The following is an 18,077-nucleotide window of genomic DNA, read 5'->3' as shown; positions in this document are numbered from 1 at the left end:
TGCTAATTAACCCAATACATGTCCCTGCCACAATCATATCTGCAAACTGTGATCAGCCTGAATGTTCAGCTAAGTATGCATGGGATCCCCCATTCGAGAAGGGAGAGATGGAAGCCCTGGTCTGTGAATGGAAGAATGATTCAAGTTCATTTTGTCAATTTTACAGTGCAAAAAGTGAATTCGTATTGAATGCATGCATTAAGTCGGCCTATAACCTAATAGAGATTGGTGTGTGTAGGTATGACTTTGTGGCTCCATTGATTGATGTGTGGGAACTGATTTTGGATGATTTTTATGTGACTCCGAATTCGCAAATTTGGCGTTCTGAACCGCCTGCTTCAGCACCTTTGGCTGATTCAGCAGGTGATTCGGAGCTCTTTTTGTGTGAATTTGAAGTTCCTGCAATTCCACCCTGTACCATGGATAACTCAGTGTTACTTACCAGTAAAACAGAAGCCACTGATACATTCTTAACCTTGCCCTGCGCAAATTTCTCAGCAGAGAATCCAGAGGTCCTGCTGACTTCCGAGTCCAGCCTAGCCAGTACTCATGACTCTTTGTTCAGTGAAACAGACATTAGAAAAATCTTGCCTGCCTCTGCAAACACTTCTGCAGAAATTACCTGTGTTAATAAAGTTCAACTCCTGTCCAGATGCCAATAGATGCATTACATTATCTTCTGAGTCCCAGCAATCCTGCCTAGAAACCTCAGAACCCCAGCATCTGAATTTCCCAATTTTACAAATGAATGGTGATTCAGTTGCGCAAACATTGTGTCTTGATCTTCCTGTTTCTACACCTCGCTCTAGTTTCGTGAATAGCTCAGAGCATCTGCTATGTGAACCTGAAATTGCAGAATTATTACCTTGTTCAGAAAATGTTCCAGTAAATTTGCCCTGTATCGTGAATAGCTCAGAGCATCTGCTATGTGAACCTGAAATCGCAGAATTATTACCTTGTTCAGAAAATGTTCCAGTAAATTTGCCCTGTATCGTGAATAGCTCAGAGCATCTGCTATGTGAACCGGAAATCGCAGAATTATTACCTTGTTCAGAAAATGTTCCAGTAAATTTGCCCTGTACCATGAATTGTGCAGTAGATCTCTCCTATGAAGCTCAGGTCACAGAATCCTTATGCTGTCCAGCAGGTGCTTCCATGGTTTTGCCCTGCAATATGGACTGTTCAGTGATCCTTTCCAGTGAAGCTGGAGTCGCAGAGTCCTATGCTTCACCCAGTACTTTGGGTACTTCAAATCATCTAGCAGAAGACTCTGAGGCACTGCTTACCTCAGTGGGTGTTGCAGCAATATTCACTTGTTTAGCAGCTGTCTTAGAATTAAAGTCCACTCTAAATAAACTTGATGAAGCAGAAGTCATTGAAATATTGTCCTCGTCAGCAAGTGTCTTAGATACCTTGCCCTGTACACAGTCTGATTTAACCAATGTTGTTGAGTCCCTCTCCAGTGTTGTAACAGCCGAGGAACTCCAGCCCTGTCCTCTGAATGTTTCAGAAGTCTTGCCCTGTAACATGGATAATTCTGATTCTCTGGTCAAAATAACAGAAGTCTCAGAATTTCAGTCTGATTTAGTAAGTGTTCCTGAAAACCCGCCTGGTATCTTGGAAAATTCTGATTCTCTGGCCGGTGTGGCAGGATTCCGGAGTTCCCTTCCTGTCCAGGGAATTCCTCAGATTTGCCTAGTCCAGTGGGGGTTTCTGCAATACTGACTTGTTCTGCAGCCCCTCATGAGCTCCAATCCAGTGTATTAGATGAGTCTCTGTCCAGTCCAGAGGAAGTTGTGGAGTCCCTATCTAGTTCAGTGCGTACATCAGAAGAGTTGTCCTGTCTTATTAGTGCCCCTGAACCTGAATTGTTAATAACCTTGCTGGAATCAGCGACATCTAAGTCTGATGCTGCATTCTTTTGTGAGAGTCCAGTAGTTGCGAAGTCTAGTCATGATGGATTTTTTTTGGCCAGTCCTGGTATTGGTCCTATCTTGGCTGACCCTGAGGCTCACAGTTCCTTGACATGCCCAGAGGTTTCTCTTGTGCCAGTGTGCCCAGATGTGCTTTGTGTGCCAGAATGCCCAAGTGTGTCTAAGGTGTTAGCATACTCGGATGCTTCCTTATGGGAGACATGTTCTGATGTTGCCAGTCTGCCTGCATGCCCAGAGATGGTTCTGGTCCCTGAAAGCCCTGATCTTGATGTTGGTCCTTGTAACCCTCGGGACTCGGGAATTGCCATAGGTTCCATGGGGTTCTTGATAGTTCTCCATGTGAGCCTAAAGGGCGTTCTGACCTTTTGCGCAAAAAAAGTGGGATCAGCGCATCACCAGGCCGCCTCTGAATGGCCTCAGCTCAGAGATGTGCTGAGCCCCCCCAGAAACTGCAAACGCACCTTGAACCCAAACAGAGGCTCTGCATATACACCAAAGGAAAACTATTAAGTGGGAGCAGCTGACCAGAAATAAATCAAACATAGCAAAGAAATGAACAGCGCTACTTAAAAACAGATGAGTGCTTACCTGCAAAAAAGTGCACACCCCACTTATGGGATTCAAATACACAATGAGCATACACATGACCTGTCTACCACTTGGAGGATGTTAGTTTCACTAACAATTTGCAATTTGTTAGGTACTTGTCCCTCCCACTGTCGAAGAAGTCTTTCCTCCATGGGAGGGGACCTAACACTAACTAAATTCTACCTATGCATATGCATAGCCTGGGCGCGCTACCAGTAAAATTGAGAATTGCGCAAAAAAAGTGGGATCAGCGCATCACCAGGCCGCCTCTGAATGGCCTCAGCTCAGAGATGCGCTGAGCCCCCCCAGAAACTGCAAACGCACCTTGAACCCAAACAGAGGCTCTGCATATACACCAAAGGAAAACTATTAAGTGGGAGCAGCTGACCAGAAATAATCAAACATAGCAAAGAAATGAACAGCGCTACTTAAAAACAGATGAGTGCTTACCTGCAAAAAAGTGCACACCCCACTCATGGGATTCAAATACACAATGAGCATACACATGACCTGTCTACCACTTGGAGGATGTTAGTTTCACTAACAATTTGCAATTTGTTAGGTACTTGTCCCTCCCACTGTCGAAGAAGTCTTTCCTCCATGGGAGGGGACCTAACACTAACTAAATTCTACCTATGCATATGCATAGCCTGGGCGCGCTACCAGTAAAATTGAGAATTGCGCAAAAAAAGTGGGATCAGCGCATCACCAGGCCGCCTCTGAATGGCCTCAGCTCAGAGATGCGCTGAGCCCCCCCAGAAACTGCAAACGCACCTTGAACCCAAACAGAGGCTCTGCATATACACCAAAGGAAAACTATTAAGTGGGAGCAGCTGACCAGGCTATGCATATGCATAGGTAGAATTTAGTTAGTGTTAGGTCCCCTCCCATGGAGGAAAGACTTCTTCGACAGTGGGAGGGACAAGTACCTAACAAATTGCAAATTGTTAGTGAAACTAACATCCTCCAAGTGGTAGACAGGTCATGTGTATGCTCATTGTGTATTTGAATCCCATGAGTGGGGTGTGCACTTTTTTGCAGGTAAGCACTCATCTGTTTTTAAGTAGCGCTGTTCATTTCTTTGCTATGTTTGATTGATTTATTTCTGGTCAGCTGCTCCCACTTAATAGTTTTCCTTTGGTGTATATGCAGAGCCTCTGTTTGGGTTCAAGGTGCGTTTGCAGTTTCTGGGGGGGCTCAGCGCATCTCTGAGCTGAGGCCATTCAGAGGCGGCCTGGTGATGCGCTGATCCCACTTTTTTTGCGCAATTCTCAATTTTACTGGTAGCGCGCCCAGGCTATGCATATGCATAGGTAGAATTTAGTTAGTGTTAGGTCCCCTCCCATGGAGGAAAGACTTCTTCGACAGTGGGAGGGACAAGTACCTAACAAATTGCAAATTGTTAGTGAAACTAACATCCTCCAAGTGGTAGACAGGTCATGTGTATGCTCATTGTGTATTTGAATCCCATGAGTGGGGTGTGCACTTTTTTGCAGGTAAGCACTCATCTGTTTTTAAGTAGCGCTGTTCATTTCTTTGCTATGTTTGATTATTTCTGGTCAGCTGCTCCCACTTAATAGTTTTCCTTTGGTGTATATGCAGAGCCTCTGTTTGGGTTCAAGGTGCGTTTGCAGTTTCTGGGGGGGCTCAGCGCATCTCTGAGCTGAGGCCATTCAGAGGCGGCCTGGTGATGCGCTGATCCCACTTTTTTTGCGCAATTCTCAATTTTACTGGTAGCGCGCCCAGGCTATGCATATGCATAGGTAGAATTTAGTTAGTGTTAGGTCCCTTCCCATGGAGGAAAGACTTCTTCGACAGTGGGAGGGACAAGTACCTAACAAATTGCAAATTGTTAGTGAAACTAACATCCTCCAAGTGGTAGACAGGTCATGTGTATGCTCATTGTGTATTTGAATCCCATGAGTGGGGTGTGCACTTTTTTGCAGGTAAGCACTCATCTGTTTTTAAGTAGCGCTGTTCATTTCTTTGCTATGTTTGATTGATTTATTTCTGGTCAGCTGCTCCCACTTAATAGTTTTCCTTTGGTGTATATGCAGAGCCTCTGTTTGGGTTCAAGGTGCGTTTGCAGTTTCTGGGGGGGCTCAGCGCATCTCTGAGCTGAGGCCATTCAGAGGCGGCCTGGTGATGCGCTGATCCCACTTTTTTTGCGCAATTCTCAATTTTACTGGTAGCGCGCCCAGGCTATGCATATGCATAGGTAGAATTTAGTTAGTGTTAGGTCCCCTCCCATGGAGGAAAGACTTCTTCGACAGTGGGAGGGACAAGTACCTAACAAATTGCAAATTGTTAGTGAAACTAACATCCTCCAAGTGGTAGACAGGTCATGTGTATGCTCATTGTGTATTTGAATCCCATGAGTGGGGTGTGCACTTTTTTGCAGGTAAGCACTCATCTGTTTTTAAGTAGCGCTGTTCATTTCTTTGCTATGTTTGATTGATTTATTTCTGGTCAGCTGCTCCCACTTAATAGTTTTCCTTTGGTGTATATGCAGAGCCTCTGTTTGGGTTCAAGGTGCGTTTGCAGTTTCTGGGGGGGCTCAGCGCATCTCTGAGCTGAGGCCATTCAGAGGCGGCCTGGTGATGCGCTGATCCCACTTTTTTTGCGCAATTCTCAATTTTACTGGTAGCGCGCCCAGGCTATGCATATGCATAGGTAGAATTTAGTTAGTGTTAGGTCCCCTCCCATGGAGGAAAGACTTCTTCGACAGTGGGAGGGACAAGTACCTAACAAATTGCAAATTGTTAGTGAAACTAACATCCTCCAAGTGGTAGACAGGTCATGTGTATGCTCATTGTGTATTTGAATCCCATGAGTGGGGTGTGCACTTTTTTGCAGGTAAGCACTCATCTGTTTTTAAGTAGCGCTGTTCATTTCTTTGCTATGTTTGATTGATTTATTTCTGGTCAGCTGCTCCCACTTAATAGTTTTCCTTTGGTGTATATGCAGAGCCTCTGTTTGGGTTCAAGGTGCGTTTGCAGTTTCTGGGGGGGCTCAGCGCATCTCTGAGCTGAGGCCATTCAGAGGCGGCCTGGTGATGCGCTGATCCCACTTTTTTTGCGCAATTCTCAATTTTACTGGTAGCGCGCCCAGGCTATGCATATGCATAGGTAGAATTTAGTTAGTGTTAGGTCCCCTCCCATGGAGGAAAGACTTCTTCGACAGTGGGAGGGACAAGTACCTAACAAATTGCAAATTGTTAGTGAAACTAACATCCTCCAAGTGGTAGACAAGTCATGTGTATGCTCATTGTGTATTTGAATCCCATGAGTGGGGTGTGCACTTTTTTGCAGGTGAGCACTCATCTGTTTTTAAGTAGCGCTGTTCATTTCTTTGCTATGTTCTGACCTTTTGGGATCTCTTTGGAGCTTTAAAGTGTTCTGGGAGATCTCTGAGGAAGCTTGTCCTGGTACCTTGGACTGGTTCAACAGTGGGTTTTGTGTTGGTAAAGACAGTTCCGGTGGGCATTGCAAAGGCTTTGGCATTTTTGGACGGTCCCTGGAAGGCAGTGGGTATCGCTCAGAGAGCTTCGGGGGGCTTTCTTCTGGAAATCATGGTTCTGATGGGTGTCACACTGAGACTTGTAGTACTGATGGGCATGGTTCTGTAGGTTCTGGTTCTGATGGGTCCAGTCTTGTGATGACTGATTCTGGAATTTGGTCTTGCCGGGCTGTCCCGGTCATCATGAATTATCAGTTAGGTTGTCTCCTTGGGAATGTCAGTTTTGAGAGGCGTCTGGTATCCGCCTTTAAGGGCGGCTGTACTGTCATGATCGCTGCTGCAGCAGGTATTGCTGGAAGTAGTAGTGCTGCAGCTCAGGCAGTTCTGATCTCTTTCCATGCAAGCTGCATAGCTTGGTCTGCCTTTCCCTGCTGTCAGCTTGTGACTGATTATCATTCACCTGTGTGGGAATCTGCATGTCTGCTCCCAATGGATGACCTCAGTATAAAGATCTGCTTCCTGCAGGACTCCTCGGGTTTTCATAGCTTCAGTTTAAGCCTGTCTTGCTGTTGCTTCAGCCCCCGATCATGTTTCTTGTTCTAAAGATACTTTGCTGGTCTTGCATCATATATTGGTTCATTGCCAATATATATGCATACCAGCACGTTTATTATTTTATTTGTATTCGTGTTATGTTGATACATCAGTGTCGCTGATGTATACTTACACAAACTGTTTATATCCTGTGTTCAGTCAGTCAGCTTTCCAGCACGTTTTGGTAGTTTGCGCATATCGTGATCACCCGTGCTGAGTTAGTTACCCTGCTCCTGATTCTGTTTGTGGATTGCGTTCATCTCTGCGAAGAGATAACGAATCCTTCTGAATCCTGTTCTGTTACTGTTTGTGGATTGCGTTCATCTCTGCGAAGAGATAGCGAATCCTTCTGAGTCCTGTTCCCTGTATTGCTCCAGTTCAAGTCAGTGTTCCTGCTTATGTCATATATCGGTTCATTGTCGATATATACATATGTTAGTCAGACGTTACAAATAGTTTCATTGATAGCTGTAATTGTAATACGCTAGGAAAACATACTTATTGTATTTTTGTCTGTGTTACATTCATCTATCTTGATCCTGCTATTTCCTGACTATCCTGTCCTGTCTTTGTGAGGCACGCCTTCGCTGCAATCGCATTGGCTGCCTCATTCCAGTCTGTCTTGTTTTGGACGTTTGCTGTCACTAAGTAGCGGCTAGCTAGCAAGCGTTCATTCTGTCTACCTGTCCTGATCTCCTCAGTTCTGGTTTATGCGCTCAGCGCTACCTTGCGCTGAGACGTTATCGCGAAAGTATTGTTTGTGGCTGTCGGATCTGCACCGGCTCTGTGCGCCACAATCTCCTTTTGGAGTCAGTCCTCCCCTCCACTATACTAGGGATAGCCTGTTTCCTTGTGCTAGTGTGTGTACCTCCTCCACGTCAGCTCATGCGTTGCATGCTGACTGTGGAGAATACACCACCAAGCCTTACAGGAACACAAAGAAAGGGGTTGGGGTTTGTTATTGGGGTGGAGCATGCGACCACCTATCAGGATCACCGGAACTCTTCCCTGCAGTGATTTATATCCCACAGGCACAGCAGAGCAATGAGAGAATTCAGGCACTTAAGGAGATCCCAGATCTGTTATTTTATTAATATGTCATCATTTTCATAAAATAGAACAAGACATCAACAGGCAGTACAGTGGTGGAAAAAAAGCACAAAATACAAGAGTAAAACAATGAAACTACATCTTCAAGCAACACTAGTAAAATAACAACCTTGGTTTTAGCTGACATAAAATAACACTGTGACCAGAGATGGCCAATGGGATGCTAATAATTCCGGCTTGCAAGCAAAGGTCATGCAAATTGCATTCAGCGTGGAATTCCAAGCTGAATGCCATTTGCATGAAGTTTGCATGCAAGCCAATCAATGGTGACTCTGAAGCAAAGGCATCACAGGATGAGTCGTATGTAACGCCTAGTTATGGGTTTGGAGCGCAGTCACAGAGCACACAGATAGGATCTCACTGTTCAGGCGTTCAGGCATTTGGGTAGAATGAAATCACGTAAGGTGGCCATATATCAGGTGACTTGCATGCCAGATCTACAATGCAACCAATTTAAGCCCGAAATTGGTCACACTGATTGGTCGGACATGCTACAAGATGTAGGGCCGACTTGCTCAATCACGTTTGTGGCGGTAATGGCAAGCGATATCAGGACAAGCGACAAAATCCCTGACGCTGTCCCCCTAATGTGCAATGTGCCCTCCCCTCCCCCAGTGCACTATACATTACCTGTCCTTGGCCACCGCTTGTCCTCCATCCATACACGTACCCCATGTGGTTGCCAGAGTAACAGGGGCGTGTGTGTGACATCACATACATGCCCGCTTTCATCCAGCAACCACGTGGGGAGCGTGTATGGATGGGGGACAATGCCCGGGACCAGCGGAGGACAAGCGGTGGCAACGGACAGGGTATGTATAGTGCACTGGGGGTGGGGGGGTACATTGCACATTAGGGGGACAGCGTCAGACCATCAAGGCAATGTATGCGGCATCACAAGGCCGATTCCGGATCAATTCCAGCATGAAATTGATCAGGAATCAGCCTGCGGTGTATGGGCAGCTGACAGATCTCTCATCAGATTCGATCAGAGAGAGATTTGTTTCTTGGTCGAATCTGCCTATCATTGCTAGATGTATGGTTACCTGTAGGTGTATGTTCAGTTTCTATAGCCTGGAACAAACATCCAATCTTGATTAGCCATTTGTACAACTTCCTTGTAATATGAGATGCAACAGATTTTCAATACTGTGAAGAGATAGTGTAGGTAAGCTCTCATACTACTGGAAGTGGTGAAATGAGCCAAGATTGGACATGTGTGCACACCATACGATTTCCTTCAAATATGCCTTCGTACATTCCTTGCTAGTTAAATAGCAGAAATACATAATGTCTAATGCCTATGTCGCCCAGAAGGCATCAGCGGCAGAGCACAGCCAAGACTGTGCAGACAGATGCGTCACTAGTCTGCAGGCAAGTAATGTGTTCTGACGCTATATGGTGGTGTGTGTGTGTGTGTGTGTGTGGGGGGGGGGGTGTTATACTGGTGCAATGGGGCAGGTGTCACATAACGTGGGAGTCGAGTGAGCGTGACTGAAGTGACCATCAGTCTCTGATCGCTGGCCGAGCGATTGGGGGGGGGGGGGGTCGACGGCTGCTGTACATACCTTGGATCCTCGGCAGAGGTGGTCATTATCAACATCTTCGGCCTGCCAAGTATTTATCTACTCGCCTTGGCGAAGTTGTTATCTGCAATGAGTACCCAGCTTTAATACCTTTTTATGCCGATTATGACACCTGCAAGTCTATTTCCATAACTCACTCAGATCAGCTCAAGGTGCAAACACACATCCAATTTTGATTGGCCAATTTTACCACTTCCATGTAATATGAGAAAATGTGTATAGTACCTCAGCGCAAAAAGGGGTGTGGAACTTTCCTCCGGCTATGCAAGCCCACTCGAGATGTAAGCAGATGACAGTACAGTACCTTAATAGAGGTTACATCTAGCTGCCCAAATACTTGCTGTAATCCCAATCTCTGTATTTCAAGTAATCCCGATATCACAGCGGCGGGGGATAAGAGCTAGCTCGCTCTACCACTTCCTGTTTCCGGTCCGTCAAGCCCTACTGCCAGTAGGGTGCGTGCTGCACTGCACTGTAGTTCCGTGCGCCAATAAAATCGCACCGGACAGCTAGAAGCAGAGCTTGTTTATTGCACGTAATAAAACGCGTAGACTCCTCTCCCGACTCGAGTTTCGGCTGTATGCCTTCCTCATGTAATATGAGAGCTTACCTACACAATCTGTTCATAGTAAATTTGTTGGCCTTCATGATAAAATTGGCCAATCAAAATAGGATGTCTCTACGCACTCTCAATGGATGTGTCCTTGAAGGCATACATGAAATTAAGGTGCAAAAAAAATGTGAGCATAGGTTAAAGCCGTAAAACGGCTAACTATTCTCCTGAAAAAGTCCCTGCAGCGTTAATTACTATTCCCTCTCCAGGACGCCATTGACACTTGGGTAAGATGAGTTTGGCTACCAGGTATTGCTGGATGCTGAATTACATTGTTTTTATCATAATTTGGGCTCAGTCTTTTGAGCTCAAAGAGATACTGGGCAAGGAGAGGGCAGAGAGAGGGAGAGGTGAGAGAAAGGGCATGGTGAGGGCAGACAGATAGTAAGCGAGAGATAGAGACCAGACATGGTGAGGGGAGACAGATAGTAAGGGAGAGAAAGACCAAGCAAAGGGAGGGCAGAGAGATGGTGAGGGAGAGAGCAGGTAAAGATCTCTTCCCAACAACCTCTATGCTCTCTTAGCATAGTCCCCATCCTCTGTGGTCATGTGACTAGAATGACTTTTCACGTCTGTAGGTAAATAATTTGTACATGACAGCTTAGTGTAAAGGCTGGGACAAGGGTTTCAAGCACCCAAGCCAGCAATTACCTGTCTATATGATACCTCTCTATATCATCTTAAAAACACCTCTTTTATTGAAAATGTTTCTACTTCTACATGTGAAGTGCATCGTTCATGCAAAAAGGTAAACAAACAGGTATTATTTTTCTACAGAAGTGAAAAACAACCTAAGGGTTTTCTCTTACATCTCTCAGGAACTACAGTGGCAAGATTTCTATATCAAAGGTCCCAGGCCTGCACCACTGCAGGGGAGGGGGAGTGATGTCCCCTCCCCTTTTGGATATTTCATATCATCCATTAGGGTCAGCTGATCCGATGTAGGAAATGCACAACCAATTGGGCAGGTCCATTCAAAACTAACCAGGAGAGCCAGTGATGATGACAGTACAATCTACTCACTTCATGCCCTTAAAATGACAAAAACAAAGCTAGCAGGTAACTTCACCCACCAGATTCCGCTATAGATGTTGGATGGAGGGGGTTTATAGGAATGCTTCTTTGTTACCACATTTTTTCTACTGATGACCTGTTTATTCCCACCATTCAGATCATTGACGTCACTGGACATGTTTTTTCTGATGTAGAATTAGTTTTCCTTTCTCTGCATAACATTTCCCACACTCTGCACAGGTAAAAGAATGTTCGCCAGTGTGACTTCTTCCGTGTCTGAGAAGGTCTTTTTTGTGAATGAAACCTTTTCCACACTTCAAACACGAAAAAGGGCGCTCACCAGTATGGCCCCTCTGATGTCTAAGAAGGTCTCCTTTGTGAATGAAGCTTTTCCCACACTCGGAACATGAAAACGGGCGCTCACCTGTGTGACTCCTCTGGTGCCTCAGAAGGTCTTCTTTCTGCACATAGCTTTTCCCACACTCCAAACAGGAAAAAGGACGCTCGCCAGTGTGGATTCTCTGGTGTTTGACAAAGTGTGCTTTATGAATGAAACCTTTCCCACAATCTGAACATGAAAATGGCCGCTCTCCTGTGTGAATTCTACAGTGTGCAAGAAGGTTTGATTTTTGAACAAAACATTTCCCACAGTCTGAACAGGAAAATGGTTTCTCACCTGAGTGAACCTTCAAATGCTGGTTGAGGTTTCCTTTGAGAGAAAAACACTTTCCACACTCAGAACACGAATAGGCCTTTTCTAAGGTGGGATCTCTTTGGGTTAAAGCAAAGTTCCCTTTCATTACATATGAATTCTGAGAATCTGAGCATAAAGTGATACCGATATTAAAACAGAATCCAGATAAGACATAAGACACAAAAAATCTGTGCACCATATTATGGTATAGATACATTGGTAACATTGCAATGATGAAAATGGAGATAAGGTACAGTATCTATTCCTTATTTGTTGGTACTATTATGTTATACTGAGGAATGGAGATGGCCCTTTCATATGGTGTACAGTATCTCCTCCTCATTTGTTGGTACTATGATTTTATACTGAGGAATGGAGATGGGCCTTTCATATGGTGTACAGTATCTCCTCCTCATGTGTTGGTACTATGATGTTATACTGAGGAATGGAGATGGGCCTTTCATATGGTGTACAGCATCTCCTCCTCATTTGTTGGTACTATGGTGTTATACTGAGGAATGGAGATGGGCCTTTCATATGGTGTACAGTATCTCCTCCTCATTTGTTGGTACTATGATGTTATACTGAGGAATGGAGATGGGCCATTCATATGGTGTACAGGATCTCCTCCTCATTTGTTGGTACTATGATGTTATACTGAAGGTGGCCACTAATGGTCTAATTTCTAGCGAAAAATCGTTAGAGCGATCAGAAATTCTGATCGGAAGAAAAATCACTACACCATCAACTAACCAATCTTTGCTTCCTATCTATCACAACCAATCAAGAAAATCCAAATCTTGGTTTGACAAAAATCAAGTCGGACAATTTTTTTTATAATCGTTCATAATCGATTGTGCCCATCAACTGAGATTATTTCCAACCAATCTGATCAGAATTTCTGATCGCTCTAACGATTTTTCGCTAGAAATTGGACTGTTAGTGGCCACCTTTAGGAATGGAGATGGGCCTTTCATATGGTGTACAGTATCTCCTTCTCATTTGTTGGCACTATGATGTTATACTGAGGAATGGAGATGGGTCTTTCATATGGTGTACAGTATCTCCTCCGCATTTGTTGGTACTATGATGTTATACTGAGGAATGGAGATGGCCCTTTTCATATGATGTACAGTATCTCCTCCTCATTTGTTGGTACTATGATGTTATACTGAGGAATGGAGATGGGCCTTTCATATGGTGTACAGCATCTCCTCCTCATTTGTTGGTACTATGATGTTATACTGAGGAATGGAGATGGGCCTTTCATATGGTGTACAGCAGGCTTTCTCAACGAGGGTTCCTTGAGGACTCTGCAGGCGTTCCTTGGCATTTTCCCTCATTGTGGAAGAAGTATAAAAGAGCACACTATAATAGGTGGTACTGTAACAAGAAGCACTAAATTGAGGGTCAGAATAGTAATGAGCACAGTATAATGAGTGGCAGTGTAATAGGGGGTAATGAAATAAACAGCCTTACCTACACTTAAAGATGATGCCTCCGGAAAAATAAATGTATGGGTTCCTGGAGATTAAAAAATTATTTGCAGGGGTTCCTTGAGATCCAAAAGTTATTTGCAGGGTTCCTCCAGGGTACAAAGGTTGAAAAAGGCTGCTGTACAGTATCTCCTCCTCATTTGTTGGTACTATGATGTTATACTGAGGAATGGAGATGGACCTTTCATATGGTGTACAGTATCTCCTCCTCATTTGTTGGCACTATGATGTTATACTGAGGAATGGAGATGGACCTCTCATATGGTGTACAGTGTCTCCTCCTCATTTGTTGGCACTATGATGTTATACTGAGGAACAGAGATGGGCCTTTCATATGGTGTACAGTACCTTCTTCTCATTTGTAGGAAACATGAGTTTATACTGAGGAATAGAGACCGACCTTTCAAATTTACTCACCTGTTATTGTGTCTGGAGCAGGTTCCTCTTCTTTAACTATCACAATCAAGTCACCCTCTTCTGTACATTGCTGGTCAGCTCTACTATATGTATCTGTTTCTTCCTCTTTAATTGTTCTCATCAAGTGACTTTCATCTGTAGACTGCTCTGTAGACTGCTGATCACCTCTCACATATGTCTCTGCTTCTTCCTCTTTAACTTGAAATTTTATATAGTTCAGTTCTTCGTCACACTAAACCCATAAAATAAAAAAAAAATGATGTGAATACACAGTTTGGTTTAGAGACACTTTTAAGTTCTTGATCCTCAAATCCACCTACCTGATAATGGTGGGGGATGAACTGATTTTCCTGTGTGCAGTCCCGGGAATAAAGAGGACCTGTACAATCCTCTGGTGGTTTTCCGTTACTGGATGCATCTATAGGAAACACACACTGACTGAATACATTGTTTCTATGTGTTTATCAGATGATGTGGGTATTGCTGTGATTGCATAGTATGTTGAACTGCTCATGTATCTATGCTCCCCATTAGCGTATGTTTTTGTACATTGTACAGTGCTTTTGAATATGTTGGTGCTATATAAATTAAGTAAACATATTACTAATAATAATAAGTTGGAAACTCCATATTGCACTCTCCTTTACTAGACATTAAACTCTCCTCTTACCCATTGATGAGAGGGGTGGCTGATTCTCCATCATGGTGTCCATGTAGGGGTCCTTGTGTCCTTCTAAATATTGCCACTCCTGCATGAAGAAATAGACAGTGACATCCTGAAACCTTAAAGGGAGTGAAATTGAAGACAAAAAAACAGATACTTACCTAAGGAGAGGGAAGGCTCTGGGTCCTATAGAGCTTTCCCATTCTCTTCACAGTCCCCGAGTTCCCCGCAGCCTTCCCTGTTAGCAACCTATGACCAATGGGTCGGAGACTGCTCTCTTCTGCTGTGAGTGGGCTGTGGAAGTCTTTGGAAGCACTCGGGCTCCTGAAGATGGGTTGCCCCTCAGTGTTCACGCGCCCTCTATCACGCACTCATGCGTGCGCAGTACAGAGCCACCTGTGTTTGGGAGGACTAGGGCTCATGAAGACTTACAAAGTCTCCCACGGTGGTAGATTTGAGCAGAGGATACTGCAGGGGAACGAGGGGCCCGTAAGGAGAATGGAAAGGCTCTATAGGACCCAGAGCCTTCCCTCTCCTTAAGCGAGTATCTGTTTTTTGTTTTTGAAATTGCTTCAGATTTACTTTAAAAGATTATGACACACAATGATAATGTCAACATCCAGATACATTTCTTGCTGTTACTGATTAACATTTCATAATTTCCAGCACTGCTCACCTTCCCCATCAGCAGCTCAGTGATCTTGCAGTTAACCTCTAAAATCTTCTTCCCTAGCATTTGTCTCTTCTCAGGGGTCAAAGAATTAGGTGGGAGCATCTTGATGAGGGAAGGACCATGGAGATTTCTGCTGAGTGCCAATAACTTAGATGTCTTCTTCACTATTTCATAATCCTGTGCAAGCATAAATAGTTACAATTATCACTATATATAGTATCACTATATATAGTAAGGATCACCATAGCAGCTGTAGTGGTTGCTATGGGGCCCATAGCAAAGGGGGGCACTATGGTCTCAGTCATTAATAAGGGGGTCTGCTGCGTGCCTTGTGGAGACCTGCGGTGTGCTCCCTAAATTGCAGAGTAGTGAGCGGAGCTCTGGAGGGAGGTGACTCACCTCTCCAAGCTGCACCAATAATCTACTTTCCTCATAGTGTCCTTGTATCCATGACTGCAATGCACCCTCTCATCACGTGGGTTAGGTGGTGAGAAAGGAGAAAGGACACTGTAATTATAGAGACTTGGAATGCATGATGAAGGTAAATCATTGGTGGAGCCCGGAAAGGTATGTTACTTCCCTCTAGCTCTCCTGGCAAATCTGGCTACCTATACTTGCCGGGACTATCTTTACTTTGGGGGCTAATCTGGCTACCTATACTTGTAGGGGCTACCTATACTTGGGGGGGGGGGGGGCTAATCTGGCTACCTATACTTGTAGGGGCACACCAGCTCCTTTGCTAGGAAGTTTAATTATTCATTACATCAATAGCTCCAGAGTGTCTCCTCCATCAGAACATAGTGCAGACCAATATTCGAGGCCGCAAAACAACTGTCAGCTATTTTTGTGTTAATTAATTAATCCTTGAAGAGTAAAACTTCATAACAAAGGAGAGGGTGTGCTAACCTATCTTATACTTTGCTGGTGGTGTTGCTGGCCACCCTGGCTACCTATACCGCGGAGCTTCCTAATACTGGGGGGTTTATCTGGCTACCTATACTGGTATACTGGGGACTAATATGGCTACCTATTCTTGTCCCCCTCTGGCTACCCACACTGAGGGTTCCTCTAGATACGTATACCATGGCTACCTATACTAGGAGGTATCACTATCTCTCTATACTCGAAGGCTACCTGGGGAACAATGGTAATATATATATATTTCACCTCCTTTGTGCTTCACTAGTAGGAAAAAAAAGAGTGATGTTATGTGACCCTCCCACAATCCTTTCCTGTTAGTTTTGTATCTTATTAGTAGAAATAGGAGTACTGTCATGTGATTCTCATCACCTCTCCAGTCAGCAGGTAGATGATCTCCAGGGCGAGGTTTAGTATACTCTCTGTCATGTGACTCCAGTCCGTGTTCATCCTGACTGATGTGGTCGCGTGATCTACACAGAAAGGTGCTATCTGTAGATAGAGTCAAAGCTATGAATTATGTGAGCATTAGGGCTTTTCATATTTCAATAAGTTATAGTAATTCTGCTACCTATTATTGAAAATAAAGAAAAATCAACACTACATAACAGTAAACCTACTATAGTAGTATTCTTTTATAGTAAACTCCAAAGGACCTGGCCAAATAGTTTACTATATCAGGATTTGTTATACATTGCATATTCATACAATGCATGGTCAGGAGTCGCCTGGCAACTGAGTTTACTATAATGAGATTCTACTGTACGTATGTGAACGTGTGAACTCAAATAATATCCATCCTATCTCCAAAATCCTACAGTACATGATGTCATCTGTCATATACCCATACCTCCCAACTTTGAGATGAGAAAGAGGGACACAGCCAATGGGTACCGGATTAAAAAAGAAAAAGTCAGATACTCACCTAAGGAGAGGGAAGGCTCGGTCCTAATGAGCCTTTCCTCTCCTCTCCCGGTGCCCTCGGTGCTGCGCTGGCTCCCCCGTTCGCGTCCGCCGCCGCAGGGACTTCGGAGGTCTTCGGGAGCACTCAGGCTTCAGAAGACGGGCCGCTCCAAACTACGTACGCGTGAGTGCGTCATAGAGGGCGCTCGCGCATGCGTAGTATGGAGCGGCCGCGTCATCGGGAGCCCGAGTGCTCCCGAAGGCTTCCGAAAGCTCCCGAAGGCATGCAGAAGTGGCAGTATTTGACCGAACTGGTCGAATACTGCCACGGGGGATCCTGCGCGGGACCGGGCACCAGGAGAGGAGGGGAAAGGCTCATTAGGACCGAGCCTTCCCTCTCCTTAGGTGAGTATCTGGCTTTTTCTTTTTTAATCCGGAAAAACATTCACTTTAAGCCACATCCCTAATCACGCCCCCATTACACCCCTAGTCGCGCATACCATAAAGAATTCATAAGAAAAATATGTTGTTTTATAAAATTTAAACCACACTGGTCCTTTCCATCCTGGTTTATTTTCCTTCATATTAACATTTTAAAATTAGTAATATATCAATTTAAAGGATGAGAATGAAGTTTAGAGTCAATCAAACACATTTTTTAGTAGAGAAATATATATATTTACATTGAAAGAGGGACAAATGAGGGAGAAAATGGGACAGAGGGACAGGGCTCCCAAAGAGGGACTGCCCCTCCAAAAGAGGGACAGTTGGGAGCTATGCATATACCTTTATTTTAGTTTGGTTTATATGTTTATATATATAGTGTGGTTAAAATAGCACATGTACATGTACACTTTGCTCATTTTGTTGTTAGTCCTCCAGTGCAAAGACTGAGGTACATAGATATACACTGACCAGACGTCCCATTTTACCTGGGACACGTCCCAGGTTCAGGGTCCCCTGTCCCAGGCCGCAATGTGTCCCAGGTTATGTCCCACTTTTGGCCGCTGAGTGTCCCAGCCGTGAGACTCTGTGGCCGCATGAGGTAATGTTTGCCTCATTTACCGTTTGCGGAGTCGGAGTAATCGTTTTCTAATGCATTTCATGTGTCAGAGGTAACGGTTATTGCAGTTCCTGTGTCAGAGGTAACAGTTGCTGCAGTTATTTGATGGTCATAGAGACTGCATTTTCTACTTTGGGGTTATTGTTGCAGCATTTGGCATGTTGTGGGCTCATGGTTATTAAATGGTATGCTAATACTGTAGCATCAGCAGCTTCTGCAGATTACATGCACAGTCTAATCCCACCATAGTCATAGTCTAATGTCCTACGATATTATTATGTATTTATATAGCACTGGCATCTAAGGCAGCACTTGACAGAGAATGTAGCCATGTCCTTGGTGGAGCTTACA

At 44.5% G+C, this 18,077-nt stretch overlaps 1 protein-coding gene across 4 annotated transcripts in view; it reads right to left on the bottom strand.

The window, feature by feature from the left end:
• The window catches only part of LOC137534742 (zinc finger protein OZF-like), a 33,559-nt gene that overhangs the window by 14,551 nt on the left and 931 nt on the right, over positions 1-18,077 (bottom strand). Inside the window, exons 2-7 of one of the 4 annotated variants that reach the window (XM_068256369.1) lie at positions 16,133-16,252; positions 14,846-15,019; positions 14,176-14,254; positions 13,826-13,923; positions 13,506-13,737; positions 11,575-11,718 (exon numbers count right to left, since the gene is read on the bottom strand). In XM_068256369.1, the coding sequence (XP_068112470.1) occupies positions 11,575-11,718; positions 13,506-13,737; positions 13,826-13,923; positions 14,176-14,254; positions 14,846-15,019; positions 16,133-16,210 (805 nt within the window). In that variant the 5' untranslated portion in view covers positions 16,211-16,252. Of the gene's footprint in view, positions 1-8,489; positions 11,719-13,505; positions 13,738-13,825; positions 13,924-14,175; positions 14,255-14,845; positions 15,020-16,132; positions 16,253-18,077 lie in introns of those variants that run through there. The other 3 variants (XM_068256368.1, XM_068256365.1, XM_068256366.1) reach the window with 3 other exon arrangements.

The sequence above is a fragment of the Hyperolius riggenbachi genome, chromosome 10 (genome assembly GCF_040937935.1).
Source record: "Hyperolius riggenbachi isolate aHypRig1 chromosome 10, aHypRig1.pri, whole genome shotgun sequence".
Classification (NCBI taxonomy): Eukaryota; Metazoa; Chordata; class Amphibia; order Anura; family Hyperoliidae; genus Hyperolius; species Hyperolius riggenbachi.
The sequence above is the reverse complement of the archived record's forward strand: the minus strand, read 5'-3'. Positions and strand labels throughout refer to the sequence as shown.